Raw genomic sequence first — 16,229 nt, 5'->3', positions numbered from 1 at the left:
GGCTAGTGATTATTCAAAGAGCAAGCAACCCTGACCCACTTTAATAAAAAAGCTGTTCACACCTTACTTTTCTCTTTTACATTTTCATGCTAGGTGTTCCTTTTTTGTTTGTTGATGGAGGATAGTGTCCTAACTGCTAGTATCCTTCTGTTAAAAACTGGTTTCCATTATTCACTACAGAGAGGTTTTCATCCTAGACAAATTATCTCTTTGATCTGTCCTGTTCTTTTGAGTTTGGATTCTCAAATTCTTGGTGGTCATACCTGAAATTATCCCATCTGTTCAAGCCCAGACTAAAATCTCTGAACTTGTTCCCCATGACTGTTGTACTGGAGTAGCTTTATGTATAGTGTTACGGGAGTTTCCCATTTAGAACATACACTTGACATTCACAGAAGAACTGACACTGATTAAATTAGCTTTGGATAAGTACCAAACACAAATTACAAATGTCCTGTGGGAACTGCAGATTCTGTTCCCTCAGGAGATGAGCAGTATAGTGCAAAACCAAGTAACTATAATTTGTATTCCTTTCAGAATATGAAAACAAAATAGCCATGAGGCATTCACACCACTGTTTTTTTCCAGGACTTCCTGCCATGTAGGCAGGCATATAGTTCACTTCTGCCTCCCTACATTGTCCAAAAATTTTCTGGGAGCTTCAGTCACTGTGCAGTTTCAAGGTGCCTGCTTCATTGGTACCTGGCATCTAGCCTCTATCTCTTTCAAGACAGAATCCTGGTCTTCAAATCATGAGACACTGTGAGTGAGTGCTGTGTCCTTTTACTGAAGCTTAGGCATTGGGCATCCAGACACTAAACACGGTGGGGCAGATTCTAAGAAAGCAAGAGTGAGACTTATTTTAGCATAGGGGTTGGGAGACTATGTACAGAGGGGCAGAACTCAAATTCAAACTCCTGAAACGTACATACATTTCACACTGGACTAGTCTTGGCTAAAAAAAACCCAACAAATAAATGAAAAGATAAACACCAAAACCAAAACAAAGCAAAAAAAACCCTAAGAACCTAAACACCTAACTTTTTATGTAAGATTATTTTTTAGATCAGTCAGGGCTTTGGACCAGTTCCCCAGAAAGCTGCATGGGTACCAGGCCAGTGTCTCAGGGGTGGGAGCAAGGCTAAGAAAATGAAGGCAGACCATGTTTTCATCAGCAGAGTGCTTTTAGGCCACAGAGAATCATAGAATAGTTAGAGTTGGAAGGGACCTTAAAGATAAGTCGCGTGAAAGTGACTGTGTAACTGCAGTCTCTGATTCCTCTCTGTACAAAATTTGTATCGGGAATTTATGCAGTTATGATTTCCCCCTACACTCTCACACCAATAATCCCTTTAGAGACATCTTCTAATTTTGGTGATACAGCTTCTAAATTAGCTGAACTGGATTGACTCATTACCTTACTGAGCTTTAACACAGCAACAGCTGTCGTGGGTTGTTTCCCATGGCAGTCCTTGGTAGCACACTGTCTCTGAACATCCCTTTCTCTGACAGTGCAGTGCCATGTGACTATCACCTTCAAACTTATTCAATGTGTTTTAAAGTATGGACTATATAGAAGGTGTGTATGGTAAGGCATTCTGTAATTCTTGTGTTTATTTTTCTGTGTCTTGTATAATTCTTGAGCTCCCTGTGTCCTCTAGTGTCTACCTACCAGCACTGCACGAATTTGCAAATACTTGTTTCTATTTTCTTATTTCAAAACTTTAAAAAAAAAAGTTTTAACTTTCCATGCAATAAATTTTCTCCTCTTTCTTATAGATATCTTACTAAATATCTTATTAATAGTGAAATTGTTATAGTTATTCTTGTTAAGCATCAGCAGCACGTGTGGCAGGATTACTGATTTTATGTATAATCTTCTTGGACACACACATATATCTGTTATCTAATTATCCGTGTGCTTGTTGGAGATTTTAGCAACCAGTATGTACATTTTATTGTGAATGTTTGATGACAGGTCTTGGTAGGTATCGTGCAGTATTTTCTTACATACTAGAGCATGTTCTCCTCTCAATTGGGCATGCAAAAATGTCACTGGGGACAATAGGATCTGCTTCTATTCATCCTAAAATAATATTTGGGCACAGAGCACAGTACATTTTTACAGAATTTGGATTCTAGCCTACTGTGGAAAGCCATTATGTGAGCACATAATCGACAACCATTTTATAATAGATACATCAGGAACAAATCCAAATTTCCTATGTGATGTTATTTGAGGCCTTCTGAATTCTTGATTATATAGTATTAAAGTGGGATCTAATTAATCTAGTGTTAGCCATTTCAAGTTGTACAAACTAAAAGCTAGTGCACTAGGCTTCCAATCAAACCTGAAAAATAAAGGCAGCTCTAGAGGATGTAATTCTGTAATACATACCTTGGAAAAGTATTGAATTACTCTACAGGAATACCTTACTCTCCAGATGTGCTAGGATACTTGTCCAGCTTTTACATGGCTGCATTTCCCCAGTAATCCCATCCTTAATATGCTTCTAAAAGAGAGTAAGCGCATAAGTAATTATTTTAAGTGTAACAAACCAGTCAAACATGAATATTAGATTTCGATGCAATTTACTGCAAGGAAAGACAAGGAAAGAACCATCCCACGTGGACTGAATAGAAGTATTTGTGTATCTGCAAAAGCTACTCACACTGACTGAAGTATTCAGTATTTCCACAAACATAGCTCTTGGAGGGAAGGAAGCACTCCCCTGACAACTTGACTTGATATCTCAGGAAGAACGCACAGAGTTTTGCCTTCAAAGGGCTGACGAGCCAGTTGAAAGTTTATGGGCAAGGATCAGAGGACAAACCAATGTACGTATCTACCAGACACTGTCTGATCAAGAAAGTACTGACTCATGAGTAGCTGGACCCTGGACTTCAGGGGAACCACCTGACATCTGCTAGAAGGGCAATATGGCTTGGCACAAACAACCCAGGAGATTTCTGCTGTGTGATGGCAATACTGGGTTGATGCAAGTGGCCAACAATCCAGTCAGAGAAGACAGTCTGCTGGTTCTGTTCCTCACAAACAAGGAGGAACACAAACAAGGTTGGAAACACAAAGATCAAGGTTCTCATCAGCAATGACCATGAAACTATGGATTTTAAAATCCTAAAATAAGTAGGATTGCTCAGGTATTGCTCAGGAGGAATTGATTGCTTACGTATCTACTTGGCAGAATCTATGTGAGACTACCATGAAGAGCAAAGGGACCCCAAAGAGCTGGCTAATTTGCTAGGATGACCTCCCCAGAGTGCAAACTATCCATGCTGATGTACAGGAATTTGAACAAGCATGGCAGAAGGCTAGTATGGATAATGGTCAACTAGTCTCAAACACAAAACTAGGGTACTTGTCTCAAACAGAAAAAGGAAGTATACAGAAGGTGGAAATGGCAACGGGCCACCCAGGAGAAAGTCACTGCCCAAGCATGCAGGAACAGATGCAGGAAAGCCAGTGCTCAGCTGGAACTGAAAATATCTGATATCACTGAGTAGACACCTTCTATCATATTCAAATGATTATCGTGTTTGGGGGAGATCCCTGGTAGCTGCAGAGAAACAAATGCCTCACTCATCTTCAAACAGGGCAAGAAATGTATGGGAAATTAAGATTACTGAAAAAAACCTATTGTTTGTTTATTTATTGTTATTATTTAATATCCTCCTCAGATGGTATTCTTAGACTGAATTACATCAACAACAGGATTAAAACATCTTAATCTATCACAGACATCAAGGTAACAGGTATTTGCCATTCTTAATGCAGATAAACCTTTGAGTGGGGTGACAGACTTCATTGCTGTGTTCCTTAGATCTTTGCTGGTAGCAGAACAAAAAATATGAGATTGGAATTCAGATTTTGTTCCAAGCCTGCCATTCCCCTCTGAATTGACACATTTCTTGTATTTGAAGTTCTCTATAAATAGGAAATCCAGCCTGTGGCAGGCACTTTGAATAGAAATTTTTTAGATTAAATAAATAAAACTTACTAAAAACTTACTAAACTTATAAGCATCAGAAGATGGATTACTGAAATGGGAAGTTTTAGGCAATAAATAATTAAAAATGCTACCCCCTGCACTTGTAATACCACGCCTTCCTCAGTTTTCCTTGAGATATGTCAGGTCACCTCACTGCTCGCAGGATAAAGAATGTTTTAGGGTTTCAAGCTAATTCCACCTATAACACAGAAGCCATTTGACTAAATGAATGGTAAGAGCCATTCAGCAAGAATAAAAAATATCTATTACATGTCTTGGGAAAGAGCTGATAAGAGCCCAATGTATATAAGACAATGTTTTTGGAGATAAAATTGCAAAACAGACAAGGACAAAGCAGAGAAGGACTGGAAGAAAAGGTAAAAGCCTAAAGAAGTGTCAGCAAGGTTTAGTAAATATGTTTCTCCACTGAATCTGTCAAGGGGTTCTGTCTGTTTCAAAGTGTGGGATACCATACAGTACTATTTATAACACTCTGAACAAGTTGTTCTGGAGACTCCAGAAACAAATATTCAGCTTGTCAGGAAGTTTTATTAACCAGCTAGAAAACGGCTTTAACACACATAATTTTGTAGCATATTGCCATATTCATAGCCATGAACAATAAACAAACTTATTAAAGCCAAAATGTTAATATCTTAGTGATTACAATATGTAAAGCTCAATCCAAATTTTACTGGAAGTAATTTCATGGACTGTCACAGGCATGGATCAGATGATTCTTGTACCACAGCAATGCTCAGAAGAGTTTATGATTCATTTGGCCAAATATTATTCTTTTTGGTGTTTCTAAATAGCTGACCAGTTAGTGTGACCAAAAATACCTGAGAAAGGAAAAAGAGTGAATTAAAATAATCAAATAAAGTGTTGATACTCAATCATGACTGAGCCAATCTGCCTGTTTACCTGGCTTCTATGCAGGATATAAAGGAGAATGATGGGGATATGTACCTGAAGATACAAACTAAATACTCTGTTCTGCCACAGGCTTGCTGGGTGACCTTAAGCAAGTCACTTAGGCCCACATCCACAGAGTGTCCTGAAATCTATTTCAAGCGGCACATAATTCAGTTAAGTGTTAAGTGTTTCAGTGCCCTACGAGTCTTGGTCTTTACCTCTTGAATGGGGATAACAGCTCATTCCCACCTGACAAGAAGGTGTCAATGATAGTACACTGAAAGTCATGAGAAACTCATGTAATATGCTAGTGAGGGTTAGGTGAGTATGAATAGAAAATATTTTCATTACTGAACTGATCCACTCCATAGCCAGAATGTTTTTATTACTACCTATGGGAAGGTACTACGCATGGAAGAGGTAAAACAGGTCATGCATTGAATTCTAAATGAATGTAAAAATGAACCAATTTAATTTTCAACCTTGTGATTTTAGATATTATCAAAAATCCTTCTGCCTGCTTGATGGTACTCACCCTTCAGGCTGTCTGTGGAGTGAACAATGAATTCTTGTTGCCATTATTCTTATGGTTTTGGTTTGATGTTGAAAGCTTTATTCCTCTTTACCCAGTAAAATTTTCTCATAGACATATGGGGGGGAGAGGTTTCATGATTTTGTATTGTTTGATTTAACATATTCACAGACTAGGTTTTGTGCAAATAGAGGACAAAAGAGGTCTTTTGCTCCACGAATTTTACATTCTCTAACTGCTTTCTGTCCTTGCAATGCTGTTTGCTTTCACAAGTCAGGTCAAAAATTTTGTTCAATAAACTTTGGACACCAACATATGTGATGGTGCTTGAATATATGATGGGAGTTTGTTGGTAAACAGTGCTTGATCTTACTTCTAATTAAAATTGATGGAACACTTTACAAAATGTCTGAGAGCGTGCCAAAGATGAATGACACTGAATTGATTTTTACCCGCAGCAGAATATCAATATTTTTTAAAAATACTCTTACCTGTGTAATTAGCAGGCTGATAGCAATTGCAGTTAAGATCAAAACATTGTTCTCAAACCATGTGTTTAAATATTCTTCACATCCCTAAGCAAGATGAACAGATTTCAAGAAAAATCCTTTAAACCTTTGAATTTGCATTGAATTTTTGTGAGAACAAACTTTTAAGACATATAGAATAGAATTTTCTACACGTTATGATGGGTTCTGATATTTACTTTCCAGAAAGCAAATACCTCAGTAGTGTGTACTGTGGAGAGTTAGCTATAACATTTTTTACATTATCTGAACTAAACAGATTGTTCTTAAGTAAATCTAATATTTGTGTATGGAGATGTTCCAGAGCTTGTGACTTAATCAAAAGGGAATTTGTTTTTGCATGACTATAACCAAGAGATTACAAGTAAATGCTTGAAAGAATATTTTCAAGTTTTCACTGATTCTCATGCATTATGCATCCCGGAATGGATGTGCATATTTTCCAGATTACAGCCTATGCTTATTACATTTTTTTTTAAAATAAATTATAAATTATTATATAGCTTAAAATAGCTATAAATATAACAAATCATATACTTTGAAGTGATCTTTTAATAGTGACAAGACTTTGTAGAAACAGGGAACAATTCGAAACTGATGAGCAAAGGTAGACAATACCAGATATCATTTGACAACATCCTATCTATTATTTACTGTCCTGCATTGTCAAGAAACAACCTTTGCCCACTGAATTTTTGTTCTCTTTGGGTAGTCCGATTAACACTGGAGGGTTTATAGAAGAGAACAATTTGTATCACTTTGCTCCAGTTTTCTATTGTCAGCTGATGGTATCTGATGGCCCTATGCAGATTGGTCCCTTGATATTAAGACATGTAAATACTAACGTGAACTGGTCTCAGAAAACACATCTCATTTCAATGCTTTTCTCATTCCTCTTATCCTGTAAAGTAATAGAAGTACTCTGGAAAGCAGATAATACGAACAGGCAGAGACATTGCTGACATTCTGTAAGTAACAAATAGCAATTACAAGTGGAAAATGTACTGTATACTTTTTATATACTGTCACTTTCCATTGTCATCATTTATTTGCCCAACATGAGCTTCTGAATGTCAAGATGCTTACTTTTTCTTAAACCACTACTAAATGTGCCTGGGATATTGATCTGTGGTAGGCAAAACTCCTGTTTCTTGAATTATCCTTAATTTAGGACTGCCTACATGACTGACACCTAATGAGTAAAAACGAAGGCTTCAGAGTGATGAAACACAAAGCAATGAATATTATTAATACTTTGACATCTGTAAGCCAAGTCTTGGTGGAAAAGAGGTTTTGTAAACTTTCTCCAAAGTCCATTTGGTGGCAAAAGTTACATTCTTGAAGACAAGTTTTTTATTTCTTACCGTACTGTATGTTGAGTTCCTTGGGACATCACAAAACCATTTCTTCAGACTGGATGTTGTGCATGAACATGGGACCTGAGTACTATTTTCCTTGTTTTTATTCCTTTCCCACTGTGTAACATTGTATCTTCCACAACATTCCATCTAGAATAGAAATCCTGTAACTTGGTAACTCCAACATCTATAAAGACTGTCACACAGAGGAATTTCCACCCCAACTATTAGCGCTAGCTATTAGTTGATTAAATTAACTAGAGAGTTTATCTCTGTATTCAGTAGAGAGACATTTCTGGAGGGGTTGATTCATCCTTATGTATCACTTCCCAAGATCTGTACTCAATAGTGCAGATTTAAGAATAATATGATTGTAAAATATCTTTTGAAAGGAACTTTCTTTTAGACTGCATATTGTTCTAGAACACATGTCAATAGAAAAAAAGAAAAAAATTACCAACCCAGATCAAAGCAAAACATTTTGGCAATCACCCTTCCAAAGTAATTTCAGTGTAGAAATTGTGTGTAAGCAGGAACCTATATTGAGGGTGCGGTCACTGTGAAATACAACAAAAAGAATACAGTATACACAAAACCATATCCCAGGATGATGATCACGTCACCAGCAGGCACAGGGGAAAGCCCCAGGCTGGACACGGTGATGGACAGGAGCCGGATTCCGGATCTGGAGTCAGGAATACTCGGATCGGTATCAAAGGCAGACGAACAGACAGGGTCCTCCTCAGATGTTGGCCATTGAAGGAAGAGAGTTGACCCTTTGATCCCTCAGCTTTTATACTGAGCATGATGTGGATGGGATGGAATACCCTGTTGGTCAGTTTTGGGTCCTCTCCTCCCTACAGGTGTGACCCCTCTACGCTTTTCCACTTCCGACGCTCCAATGGGGCAAATAACAAATTTGCCTGACCTTGGTTGTTACAGCAATAAGTATAAGCAAGGGCCTCTCTGCATACCATTCCTTGGTATCATCAGGTCTTATCACTGTGAGCGTGAACAGTTTCTGAACAATATGCTGTTAATTTCAGAGTTTAGTTAGTTAGAAGGGGCCCAGCTAAAAAAGTGAAATTACTGAACAGAAAATTAGTTCTGTTTTACCTCAAACCAGGACAGTAGTAAACAGGGACAGATTTTATAAAACATTATAATAAATAAAAATAAAACCACAGACAATCTGCTTTTTACTCAGATTTAGAATCTTAAAGAAGGACCAGTTTTTAATAACTTATTTGTCACTTCTAATGTCGTATTTGCAAAAATTCCTCTGTTTTAACAAGAGACCTTTATAAAGGCTTCCTATTCTGTCTTGTGTTTTAGCAGCAATTAATCTCTTGTGAACACATACCTCAGACTTGAAGCTCAAAGCAAATACCGTGCCCTGTTCAACTGGATTTTCAGCTAGTTCTTCTTAATAATCTGTTTAAATACCAGTAACAAAACCAAACAAAACCAAACAGCTTGAAGAATGGAATTCTTGTCATGTAAGAAATTCCAGGAGTTTTCCATGAGGATAAGGATGAAAGTTCGAAAATGTTTTAATTCTTTTGTGGAATGAAAAGTCTGCCATATTTTAGCTTGGAGATGCTAAACACAAGCATCTCATTTTGATGTTTTGAACAGTTAATTCAAAGTATATTGCTTCTAAATTTTGATGACTTAGCCAAAACTGTTCTTTCTCTGTGAAAACACTCACTTTCAACAACTCTGTAAGTTCAGCTAAAAAAATTACCAGCTTGAAGTAGTATGTTAAGTATCACCAAGAATATATAAAAATATAGGTATTCTCTAATACAAGTTGTGATCTTTTCATTTTTCTCATAGCAGGGGCCGATGATATTGTAAAGAGCTGGAAGCATGAAACAAAAGACTTGGGGGTGGCAGCATTTCATCCAAAAGAGTGATTACAGTTCACCTTGGCAGATTTAATGCCATTTTATCTGATTTAGATACCAGCAGTAAAATATCTATAGGATTTTGACATCTGCCACAATCTAAACATGCCCACCAGGGTGGGTGGTTGGTAGGTAACTTTGCTGAAATCTGTGCTCCCACAACAGTTCAATAAAACTGAGCCCAAGTATACCAACACATAGTCTAGCTGCACCATTGACATAATGGGGTCACCATTAATCACTAGAGAAATCAGGAATGCAATGAGAGAAGGCTGGATTTTCAAAGAACAGGTTTAAAATATACATTACAAATGCATTTGTAATCTTGAGTCTAGACATATATGCTTTGTGAGTTATCTGGAATCTTAAATTATCTTCAGGATTTGTGAAGAACTATAACTCACCTCTGCAAGAAGTCATACAAAGGGACTCACAGCTGGCCTATAGAAGCTTATTAAACCATATTAAACTGCTAAGTTGTAGTGTTTGCAATTAAAAACTCATGATGCAGAGTTAATTTGAAAGGTGGATAGCAGGTCATGGGTCAAAAACATTGCCAATAACTTCCAAAATGATTGATCTTATACAAATGCTTTAAAGGACTTTTCTGAGAAAGAAAACAAATTACATGTTGTCAGGCCACCAAAAAAAAAAAAAAAGAAAAAAAAGATTAATAATTAAGCATGTGTGCTGAAAACATTGATTTGCAAGCTCATCTGAGGCTTTAAGCACTGTTTCTGAGAGAGTCTCAGTGCAATACGTATTCAAATGCTCTCACAGTAGGAGCTCTGCTTTGACCTCACAGCATCTCTGCTTGTCCATGGTTCAGGTCAGTCTTGAGACCTAAGCAGCCCAAGTGTTTATGATTTTTAGCACTGTCAAAAATATTAGGAAACCCATCATTTTTTTCAGTTGCAGTAAACTTCAGTGACCAGAACTGTCAGCTCCTACATATATCAACAAGTCCTTCAAAATACTAATCTAATCCACAATAATCCATATAACAGCAAGGAATCTTCCCACCCACATCAGATACTCGCCGCAGATCTTGAAAAATTAATCCCTTACAAAAAGAGTTGTTCTTTGGTATACACATTTTTGTTTGATGCAGTGTTTTTTAAGGTGATATTTTGTGATGTTTTTTTTCCTTACGTTGTGCTGCACAGCATTCAGAATGTTCCAAACTGGTTCCTGCTCAGCCAGACTCTCATTCCCATATTCAGAAATAACTTCATCAATTCTGTTGTTCCATTGATTGCGGACCTGTTCATAAATATTTATAACATTTGGTATATGCATATTGATAAGAGTGTGGATGGATAGTACAATCCTTCATCTTTTATTGATAGTCAGGTTTCTTCAAGGGTTACTTGCAAGCAGCAGCATTCTAATCAGTTTGCCAAATACAGTCTAAGACATGTCGTAGCCATTTCACTAATGTGAAAGTTAAAAGCAAAAGGGAAAGATAAATGAAGTGACCCAAGTCACATACATAGCACAGGCAGACACACAGTGATTAGTCCAAATGGAGCCAGAAGAGCCAGGGAACATAGTATAGACACATCTGACCTCTCCTGAAATAAAAAATTCTTCCTCTCATATTTATTTCTAATAAGCACACCACCATATGATTATAAGTATAAAACCATAATTGATTCAACTTGGAATGTGATACAAACTTGTGTGAGCATCATGCAATGTGGCCAGGATACATATTGCTTTGGGCTAGGGGAGTTAGCAGCTCATGTTGGCCCTACATTAGGCATCTTGGCAGAGACTGTTAAAATATACCTTTAAGAGTAATTGAAGTAGACAAGCTGATAGCAAAGAGTGTGATTATAGAGAGTGTAGTGAGGAATACATGCAGAGGAGAATTCCTAGTCCACTGAAAGGTTTCATTACAAAACAGGAAAAAAATGAGGCTTCTCCACCTCATTCCCCTTGCTACAGCCATCCTAAAAGCAAAATTCAAAAGCTTGCATAGTGAAAGATGATGTTACCATCACTTATTATACTTCAGCATCACTTAATTAAGGTTGAGATCAAGTGTAATTACAGTTGATTGAAAAAAAATATTTAACTGCTCTCTTTCGACCAATTTTCCTAGCCCAAATAACTGACTCTAGAATGCATCACTCCTGACAGTTCAAATCTTTCAATATGCAAAATCATCATATAAAACAGGGAGGACCCCATAATTATAAATTAACATTTAGTGAAGAAATCTCGATGATACAGATTCACTTAAATGGCGTAAAACTACTTTATTTGTGCTGTACCCTGCCTGAATAGCAGCGGGATTTGGAGAACTGTATGAACCTTATGAGACCAGTGTCATGGGAGGTTTTCTCAAACCATAGATTTTGGAATTATGGAATATGGAAGTGGCCAGGCCAGTATGGATTTAGTACAGATTACCTTCCATATAATAATGTGAGGAATACTTGAGCTATTGAAGTTGCTATATGTAGAAAAATAAATGACTGAATGAAGTTTCAAAGCAGAACATTTACTGGTGACAACAGCTACGTTGGTATTTACTGTTGCTTCCTGATGTTAAAAGCAAAGATACATATTCCTTACATTAGATCTCTACTTGAACCTAAAATAAAGGCTCAAAGCAATTAAATTATTAATTCATTAGCATACTTTGCATGCCATGATACCAATGCCTACTACTAATTGTATAGTGGACTACTGTTATCACCTGGTAGCAGATACAGGTTAGCATTTACTGCTTTCTCCTACCTCTTCTGATGTCCAGGAAAGAAGGAATTTCTGGGTCATCCCTCAGAAATTAATAAAACCATCCCTTACACTGTTGATTTCACATTCTTGAACTAGAAGATTATGTCTTGTTGCACAGGAAAAACTGGAAATATAGTTCTATGTACTCTTCTTTACAACTATTGAACCATGCTGAATTCCTCAAATTAAGTTTTCCACATCTGCTATGCCTTGTCAATACACAGAATACTCAAGTTCAAACAAATGGTGATACAGCACACAGTGAGAACTGACTATTAGATTTTTTTATCAATTGCAAGAAACTATTTTGAAATTATCAGCAGTCTAACACAATTTATTTACATACCTCTTCTTTCTTTGTGAATATCAGTATCAATATTGCCATCTGGGTAACAAACACCAGGATCTGAAAACTCACATACTGAAAAAACACCCAAAATCAGGTATAAACATAATATCGAATGAGTAATGCAATAAAAACCAGAAACGCATGTATAACCTTTTGTGACTATTATTTAGAGTCATTCCAACAAAAATAAGAAATATTTTTTTCTGGAAACCCAAAGAAAGTGACATCATAGTCTAAGAGGCAGGCTTTAGGCAAAGCACAACTCATTGCTTTGGTCTTAAAGACAAAGCCATAACTTTTTTGGAAGATAAAAACAAAACCTGTTGTTAGGCAGCTGTGCTCCACTGAAGAAAACTCTTATAATTTCCTGTTTGAATTATCATGGTGCCTAAGCCTCACATGTAGTCAAGATCTCCTTTGAGCTATGAGATGCACAAATGAAACAAAAAGATAGCTGATTTTTTTCATTTTCAGGAAGATCAAATTTCTCCTTCAGTGTCTAGATATTGTGATACTAGATCTTTCCATGGAAGTTGAAAATGTGACACTTCTTTCTCTTTCGTTATCTAATAAATTATGAGGCAAAAGCTACATGCCTTGGGCAGTAGCAGGAAGGAAGAAGGAACGAGATCCCTTGTTATAGCACCTGGGTTCCTCTCACTGCTGTGCCTATTGATATTTGCAGTGCTTAACAAATGAATCAGCAGAGCAGTTCTCTGCTTCAGCCTTCACGTAGCCTAAAACAGATTGCTCAAAAAGGGTGACAATAAACCAAAGATAAAGGAAAGAATGTAATCAAAGCAATCATAAGAATGCATAGCTACAGTGTAATTTTTCAGAAACCAAAGTGTTCTCTTAAAAAGCAGGAATTGCATATAGATGTGGAGCATTCAGGTAGGTCTACGTGGCAAAGAGCTTTTTAATCATGTGCTCTGTTTTGATACTGTAGCCATACTGCAGCTACTTGTGCCTTCAACCTGCAACATTTAGGGGCAGGCTTTTCTTTATTTCTTCAGCGCATACTGAGTATGTAAGCGCATACTGAGTGATAGTTACTCCACAAAATTTCAATACTAAATTAATTGAAAAACATCTAAGTTAATAAATACAGTGGATAAATCTTTGCTGCGTCAAACTGCAAGTGTTTTGTCATTGAAAACATTCATGCAGTGGAGATGGAAGGGTCTTCAGTTGTGTTCAGATATCATTTGAGCCAGGAATTTATCTAAAAATAGCTTTCTAATAGCAGATTTGTTAAGCCCTGTATGTGGAAATAATAACATCAAGACAGGATTGCAATTTTCATGCACACAAAACTCCTTTCCATTTTATGAGAAAGTAGGAGTCTGATTTACACTTACCATGACTAGTAGATGTTTGGTTTCCTTAACAATTCCAAAGAATCCCACAACTGATGTAAAAGTAATAACAGATCCAACACTAAGTAACATACCAGAAATATATGCCACTAGCTGGTTTTCATCTGAAGAAACTGTAACACAGTGCATTCATACCATCACTTCTCTTTATTATCTTTTTTGTTTTGAGACTTCCACCTAAAAAACTTATTCCAGAAAAACAATTACATTTTTGCAATGCCATTAGTGAAAGGATGGAAATAGTAGAATGATAAAAAAGCACTATTACTACTTATCTGCAGTCAGAGAAAGAAAAATATATAATTTTGTAAATTCAGAGGATGGTAACAACACATAAGATGTAAACAGAACATATTCAGTTGAACAATGTGAACCACACAAAATGAAATCAAAAAACAACTACAAGTTTACAGAACTTTTCTGTTTGTCAGAAATTGGTACCACATGTACAAATCCTATGTGGACATAGATAAATTTCTCATTAAATCCAGGCTCAGATTCAATGCTATCCTCCCTCTTTGTGACTGGCCACTTTCCCCTTTCCACTTTAGTAATTTTTGCATAGATATGGAAAGTAGCAGGGGTTTTCATTACTTCCATCTCCATCTCAGAATTACTGTATTGGATGGTTCCCATCCCACCAGTTGGGAATTGATGCTCTTTGGCACAGGTAAGGCAGACAACTCTTTAAGAGCACTGCTGTTGTAATGTGACCCACAACTTACTTCTCTGTGAAACAATTTGATAGACGCTCTGGGAAAAAGGAATATCTATATGGAGAGGCCTCAAATTCCAACTTGTGTTCATTCCACCCAAATATCCACCTAAAGGATCTATAAACTTGTCAAATGCAGGCCAAATGGAGTCTGGTAAATTATATAAAGAAAAAATCAGTAGAGCTGATTTATATTTCAGTGATTCATGTATAGGCTGTACACCAAGAGAAATAAATTGTATAAATTATAATCATATATAAACTGTAGATATACTGATATATATATTCCTGTATTTTGATAATCATGCTAATGATGGAAAATACACACAGCAGAAAAAAATGACCTATGCATTTCAATCCAATACTGCCACCTTGTGAAAAAAAAAATCTATAGCTGTTTCTGTTGATTTATCTTGCAATCATTTGAAACAAAAGAAAAAATTCTGTTTATACTCACATAAGACACTGAAAAAATTGTTTCTGTCAAATAAAAGCCACAGGCCAAATATCAAAAGCATAAGACCCAGAGCCTGGAAAACAAAGAGGATTATTGTTTTAATTCAAAACATCTTAAAAAATTATTTGAAGCTGCCAAATAAGAAAAAGGAAACAAAATTTTTACCAAGAAAACACTATTGAAGACACTTAAGAAGTACTTCTGTGATAGTATTTCATGTCTCATTTTCATTCTTCTGTTTTCAGTTTTGAATCCCAGCTGAAAATTTAATCACATATTCAGTCCAATATGAAACAGATATAACTAAGCCTATCAATTACAATGGGATTTATATTCTTCAGATAATGTTTCATAATTTTAGACAGTCTCTTGATACATTGAACAAAAAATAGTATTAACAACAGAAGCATCAGGATGGTGTCTCAATTACCTCTAATGTTATATTCTATACGTGCATTTCTGGTTTTAGATATTTTTTTTTCTTACCTACTAAAGACATTTGGAATCAACAAGTATGCAGGAAGATTTATATTGCAGAGATGGCATGAGTTACATAGCCTGGCTTTCACTTATCCTTATATTCTTCAATACACTTAGTTTAATAATTATTAAGGATACCAGCTGAAATAAAGAGGGAGAACCATAGTAAAGGTAAGAGCCCTCTGTCTACATTACCTGACTCAATTTTTGTTGAAAATAGCAGGTACAGCCTAATGATTTCAGTGTGATCCAGCACGCAGTACTAGCAGAATCATGACAGCTGTCAAATACTGCTACCAATTCTCTTGTCCTGAACTCCAGAGTATGTGTTACCCTTTTGAAGTGAACCTCCCAGTCACCCCCACTTACTTTTTTCTTCTGTTTTTTGTTGGAGAATGTAACAGGATGTGAAAAGTTGAATTCCTTTCAAATGAAACTAAATCAAGACATGCACTTCATCAATCATCAATAGTAAGTGGGTGCTCAGTCAATGGAAGGGCAAGCCAAGAGCCTGCCCATATCAATGGCCCATGAAAGACACACAAAGTGTGCATTAGAACCTGAGTACCGACTATATAGCCCTTGAAAACACCTGCAAATCTTGATAGAACCACAGTGAAGTCACTTGAGCGTTCACATCTTGAGTGCAGTTTAGCATATTTCAGCAGGGAAGACCTCTAGAATTGTAAATTCTCTGATGCAAGACTTATTTTTTATATATCACTATTATTATTATCATTATTTGGTATCATGTCTTCTGGGCCTATTAAGATTTTTGCACAGTGAAACTCATCCATTTGTCTCCCACCTCATGTTCCCTTTCACCTTTCTTGCTTCTTCTGTAAACAT

At 36.5% G+C, this 16,229-nt stretch overlaps 1 protein-coding gene across 1 annotated transcript; it reads right to left on the bottom strand.

Annotated features, from left to right (window-relative positions):
- Positions 1-4,731: 4,731 nt before the first annotated feature.
- TSPAN19 (tetraspanin 19) lies at positions 4,732-16,229 on the bottom strand. The gene is made up of 9 exons (XM_014963550.1): positions 16,206-16,229; positions 15,066-15,158; positions 14,901-14,973; positions 13,711-13,841; positions 12,347-12,421; positions 10,405-10,515; positions 7,349-7,492; positions 5,949-6,032; positions 4,732-4,852 (listed from the first exon to the last, which is right to left on the bottom strand). Exons 1-9 carry the CDS (start codon positions 16,227-16,229, stop codon positions 4,778-4,780), a joined length of 810 nt encoding a protein of 269 aa, XP_014819036.1. The 3' UTR covers positions 4,732-4,777.

This window comes from Calidris pugnax, unplaced genomic scaffold, assembly GCF_001431845.1.
Source record: "Calidris pugnax isolate Ruff unplaced genomic scaffold, ASM143184v1 scaffold44, whole genome shotgun sequence".
Classification (NCBI taxonomy): Eukaryota; Metazoa; Chordata; class Aves; order Charadriiformes; family Scolopacidae; genus Calidris; species Calidris pugnax.
Note: the sequence above shows the minus strand (reverse complement) of the source record. Positions and strands in the feature narration are given on the sequence as shown.

What these genes read in the sequence shown, in the direction of transcription:
- TSPAN19 (XM_014963550.1), bottom strand. Translation starts at nt 16,229, where the DNA reads ATGTTTACAGAAGAAGCAAGAAAG. An exon ending in TTACAGAAGAAGCAAGAAAG is followed by an intron (nt 15,159 to 16,205) that starts GTGAAAGGGAAC and finishes TTAAATTTTCAG; the next exon opens with CTGGGATTCAAAACTGAAAA. An exon ending in CCAAACATCTACTAGTCATG is followed by an intron (nt 12,422 to 13,710) that starts GTAAGTGTAAAT and finishes GTGTTTTTTCAG; the next exon opens with TATGTGAGTTTTCAGATCCT.